Genomic DNA, 5,505 nt, shown 5'->3' with positions numbered 1-5,505 from the left:
GAGGGTTCGGGGCGCTCCGCTGTATTCTGCCGGGTTTCCACCAGAGGGCAGGCGAAGACGGTGTTTAAGCGCGGAGTCCCCGGAATAAAGACCGCTCCAAAAAGAAAAAAAAAAAGTAATGTTCCAGGCCGACCTGGGAGATCTGCTGCTGTCGGCGAAAGGGGGAAGGTTTGCAGGCGGAAGGCGGGTGCTTGCCTGCAGCTTGTCTCCAGGGCCAGCCCGTCCCGTCCCCCCCCGCTGTTGATCTGCTGTGGGGAATGACCAGCTGCAGCCCGAGCTGGCCGGGAGCAGCCTGGAAGCCCTTGCGATCGGACGGGCAGGATCCTGTGTCACTGGGATGCACGCTGCCTTTTTGTGGGGTTGGACCCAAGTGCCTACGGCCACCTGGAGCCTCCTGGCCCGGCCTCTCTGAGGGGGGGGGTCTGTGTCACAGCTGGAGGGAAGGGAGGCCCAAGCTCTTGTTGTGGAGCTAGTGTTTATAGAGGAGAATTATAAATGAAGAGAAAGCAGAGCCCTGTATTATTTCATGAATTCATGTGCTCACCCATCTGTATCCATGATCTCTTGCCTTATGCTGATAACTCCTTACAGCACAGGCCAGCATCTGTTTGTACAGTCCCTAACACAGCTCCTAGTAGTCACCGCAGTGGTACAGGTAAATACCCTGGTACTGCTCTTAGCTCATCCTGTTCACCTTTGCTTATGCACATGTTTGTGCTGATCTTTCCCTTGTCTGACTTCGAGGGGGCTGCTTTCAACCCTACAAATGCTGTGGCAGCATCCTAGGAGGCTGAGACCGGGAATAAATCTCAGGTAGCAGCAACAGAAATCCTGAACACAGCTTTGGCTCTTAGATGGAAACATCACAAAGATTAGGTAGCAGGATCCCTCCTGTGAACCTCCACAGCCTGGCTCCCCTCCCACTTTGCTACCTGGAGCAGAAATGCCAGACAACTGTAATTAATGGAGAGACCAATTCTTTTGGATTTGTGCCCAAGTTTTACTATAGAAACAGCATTTTACCCAGAAACCTCTCAGGGCTCTAGCAAGACCTTGTACAATCCCAACACCGCCACTCTCCGCATGGCCTGTCCCAAGGACACACGGTACCAGTTGATGGGAGTTTCTCTCCCTTGTTGAGCTCTTGTTTCTCATTATCATTCAGGCATGACCAACTGCTCTTCCTCTGCTCATCTGTATCTCCTGGGGTAGCATCAGCCCTCCACAAGGAAGCTGCTCCATTAGGTTTTCGGCAAGCTGCAAGAGCTGCGGGGCTGTGGCAGCTTCCTCGCTGCCCTGCAGCGCGGGACGCATGTCCAGAGCCAGGATGAGGAATTTCACATCCCCGGCTCCCAGATCACAGCTTGGCCCTAGCAGATTAAGTGCTAGAATATAAGAAAAAGGAGTTTTCCCTGTTGGCAAGGTAGTGATGCATGGCAAAACTGTCCTGCTCATGAAAGTAGAGTTGAGAGAACCTGGAGCACATTTTGTAGGTGATAGCCAGGGAGGCGAGGTGGGATGAGAGCCAGTCTTGCGGCTGCGGTGACAGCAGAGGGCACGCTTTGCCGGTGTGGAGCTGGGCGTGCAGCCTGTGCACAAAGTCCCGGGCACTGCTGGCCTGCTCTGGATCTGTGGAGCAAGTTGGAAACGTGGGGATAAGGAAGCAGTCACAGAAATTCAATGCAATTCAATCGTCTGCAAAGCTACATGCCCCGCAGCGCTGCAGCAGAAAGAAAGGAACAGAATCGCCTTCGCCACAGCCAAGCGAATGATGGATTTATCTGGCTGGAGAATGAGTGTAAAAAAAATTCAGAGCACAGTGATCCCACAGAGCAGCTGGGGGAGGGGGAACTGGTAAATCAATCTGCAACTTAATTCACCCCTCCATGCCTGCACCAGAGTCGTAAGGACGTCTGGAGGACTGCCCTTACCTAGGAGACAGTCTGAAGATGTATGGAGCAGATGGACTCCCTTTCTCCACTCCCTCATTGCTGGTTCCTTCAGGTCAGCACAAGATGGTTTTCTGAATCAAAGTGCATGTTTTCATCTTCATTTAAATTGTATTTTTCCTTTAGATTTACTTTGAAATGAAATATCAAAACTTTTCAGCTGGAGATCAGACCGATTGTCCCAAATTCTACCTGAGGGCACCAAGAATTTTGGTCTGTTCAACATTTTATCCAGCAACAAGGCTCAGACCTATTGGGAACTCAATTTCTTTCCTTTAAACAGGCTGAGATGTCTCTAGGGAAACTTTCCCACCAAAGCCCTGGCTCTGATCCTGCCTCCACTAGCCTCACAACCTCAGCTGAATCCCAGGAAGAGAAAACCAGCCAAGGTGGACATCAGAGCCTTCCTGAGGCTGCTCTGGCTCAGAAGCCAAGTCATCTCCTGATGGGGCACAGGACCAGAGAGCAGAAAATGAGCACACCCTTGCTTTCCTCAGATAAGCGTCTGAAATTCAGTGGGACAAATCCAAGACATTTCCCTGAAGTAATATTTTTCCTGATGCTAGAGGACACCGCTGTAATTCCTGCAGCCTCCCCCAGGTAGAGGGGGAGCAGGGGCACAGCTGCTCAGCTCCAGTGCTGCACAGAGAGGTGGAGTCAGAGCCAACCTGGTCTTCCAAACCTTGTCCCCATGTGGCTGGAAGAGCCACAGTAGCCAGAGTGACCATCAAAACCAGGGATCTGCAATGTGACTGAGGGTCTGTGCTTGCCTGGCACTACACTGCAGGGAGCACATCTCCCCAACTGCAGTGACGTTGCTCCTAGCCCAAAGCACGGTTGGGCATTATTGCTCTGCAGCAGGATGCCCTGCACTGCCAGATGGCCAGGGAGGGTTGGCAGGGCAGGGTTGGGGTGGATAGATGTTAAAATGAAAAACAAAGGGTGGGTGAGGACAAGGGCCAGCAAAGAACAGCCCTGGGCTGAAAGTCTTTTGTAGGGCTGGACTCATGCACACAGAGGTGCTGCAGGTAGCTGAAGAAGAATGGGGCGCTGAGCAGTCTGGATTTGGGCAGGACATAAAGAAAGGCCCTTCAAAACCCCTTAAGGGCTCAAGTCTGACATCTTCCCCCATTTTACACCAGCATAACCATCCCAGCTTACTAAAAACAGCCCTGCTGGCCCGCCCAGAGCCCACCCATCTCAGACTGAGCTCTGCACCTCTGCAAAATCCCGTTAAAAGAGTCTGAGACCTGCTGGCCCTGCACAAAGCCGGCAGGAAACAGGAAAGATGGGAAGCTCATCAAGGAGGTTGTTCCTGCACTGTGCCAGCTCCGACAGCTCCCAGGTCCATGCTGGTTTACAGATGGGCCCTAACGGTGCCGAAATGTAGCATGCCTTTCCATCCCATGCAGCAGTCCAAGTCTGCGCTCCAGCCCATTGCTGTACCCTGGGAAATCAGACACCGAACTGATCTCTGTGGCACATCAGTGCAGATCCATAGCTGTGGCAGCTCAAGGAGCTGGTAGCCATTTCTCCCCATTCAGGAGTGATGGGGGTTCCCAGTGTCCCCTTCCCTTTGGGGTGACAAGTTGAATGGTAAAAGGGTGCCAGGCTGGACAGCTGCCTGCTGTGTGAAGTGGCAGGGGACATTAGGCAACAGCTTCCAGTAGCCACAGGGGAGTCTGAAATAACACAGTGCGCCTTCCCATTTCCATCTCTGCTCCTCCCCAATATGGCACCCAAGCAGGCTGCTCTGCCTGGAGCTGTGGGAGCTGGGACGAGCTGCCGGGGAGTTGGGGCCCTTTGCAAAGCTGATCCAGGCTGGCACTGCAGCGTGGCAGAGCTGGGTTGTGCTGTTCCAAGGATGAGAGCCTGCTAGCTACAAAAGCAGTCTATTCCCAGTGCAAATAAACTGGGAGAGCCCAGCTTGCTGCTACTGGCACAGCTAGGAGAAGTGGGGAAATTTCTGTTGCTGGGAGAAACCACTCCTGGGAAATCTCTCTTGAAGGCAGGCAAGAGGGCCAGGATAGGTTTGATGCCCTGGCATCTGCTGCCTTGGCCATTTGCCATGCCCAGGACTGGCTCTGCTTCTTTGACTGCAGAAGGAGAGAGATGCTGGTCCAGCTGCTAGCACAGGGACATGGTGGAGAGAGAAGCTCTGGGAGTCATGGCCCTTGAAGCCAATCTGCTCTTTTTGGGTCCAAATCACTCCTGCTGGCCTTGGCAGGAGGCTGTGTCCTGTGCCCGAAACAAGGGAATGTGTCTGAACCAGAGCAGGGGCTGACTCATCTCTACCAGTTCCCCCAGAGCAACGCCAGTGCTAGAAGACAGACAGGGTCCCAGGAGTGCAGGGCTTGGCCTCGTTCAGGTCAGGCAGCTGGGGGAAAGCTGGCTGTAAAAGCAGCACAGGTCAACCCAACACACAGGGTCTTCTGGGCTACAACTGCAGGCTGCTTCTTTCATGGGTGTCTTTTATTTTGCACCATGATTTGGGGAGTACACAGAGGATGAAGGCTATGTGTGGCTGCAGATGTCTGCACAAAGGAAGGGAGGCACCATCCAGAGAGGGCAGCCCCAGTTCAGCCCAGAGGTCTGCCTGGTCTGGGACCAGCGACCAGCACTAATTCCTCTTGCTGGACTGTAAAGCAGAGCAGGAACACCTTGTTCATGCTCCATGCTCCCAGGTCAGCCTCAGCAAACCCAGCCAGCAGCACCAGGGTTGAGGCTGGGGGGGAGGCATATTAATTCGACATGAAATAAAATGTCCTTTTGGAGATTTCTGGAGACCTTTGTGCAGTACTTGGGTCCTTGCCCCCACAAACTTTTGACTTTTCTCAGCTGGAAATTGAGATGGGAGAGACCCCCTGATACCCCTTTTCTGGGTGGTAGCAGAGCCCCTTCCTTGCACATCCTGCTCTGCTCCTGCCAGCTGGGAGATAGATGAAGAGGCCTGTCCTTCGGGGTCACAGGGGCTTGCAGCAGCTTTGCCCAGTGTGGGCATCAGCCAGCTCACAGGGACAGGGTGGAGGAGTGGGGGAGACCGACATCCCAGCGGGACAGGCGCATCCCCCATGGGGCCAGCAGGTCCAATGACCCTGGGATGGAGACAGGGGTCCCTGCAGGCTCAGCCAGGGACCTGCACACCCCGACTGAGGCAGCGATTTGTTACTGCTTCCCCGAGCTGCAGAGCTATCCCGGGAGGCTGCCGGCTGCCAGCAGAGCTGCCCTGACGGCCGGTGGAGCCGGCCGGGATCGGAGGGAGGGTCTGGGCAAGTACCGGTGCCGGACACCCGAGAAGGGGCCATGGAAGACAGAAAGGACCCCCGGGGGCACCTCAACATCCCCCACTCCCTGCTGGAGCCGGGGGCAAATCCGCCCTTAAGGGAACCCTTTCCAGCCCCCCGGACTCTCCAGCCGTTTCTTACCCGACGGGGCGGGAAGCCGCGCTAGGGCAAAGGGCTTTGGCACCGCGACTGCTGGGGGGCTTAGCCCTCCGGCATGGGGGTCAAGACGCGGGGTGGGCAGCCGGGACCCCCCACCGCCGCGCCCAGGGGCT

General features: G+C 55.1%; 1 protein-coding gene across 1 annotated transcript in view; it reads left to right on the top strand.

Annotated features, from left to right (window-relative positions):
- Positions 1-1,518: 1,518 nt before the first annotated feature.
- The window catches only part of SST (somatostatin), a 6,188-nt gene continuing 2,201 nt past the window's right edge, over positions 1,519-5,505 (top strand). The window contains exons 1-2 of the mRNA XM_009323586.1: positions 1,519-1,542; positions 3,958-3,969. Coding sequence (XP_009321861.1) covers positions 1,519-1,542; positions 3,958-3,969 — 36 coding nt within the window. The remainder of the gene's footprint in view (positions 1,543-3,957; positions 3,970-5,505) is intronic.

This window comes from Pygoscelis adeliae, unplaced genomic scaffold (assembly GCF_000699105.1).
Source record: "Pygoscelis adeliae isolate BGI_AS28 unplaced genomic scaffold, ASM69910v1 Scaffold245, whole genome shotgun sequence".
Lineage (NCBI taxonomy): Eukaryota > Metazoa > Chordata > Aves > Sphenisciformes > Spheniscidae > Pygoscelis > Pygoscelis adeliae.
The sequence above is the reverse complement of the archived record's forward strand: the minus strand, read 5'-3'. Positions and strand labels throughout refer to the sequence as shown.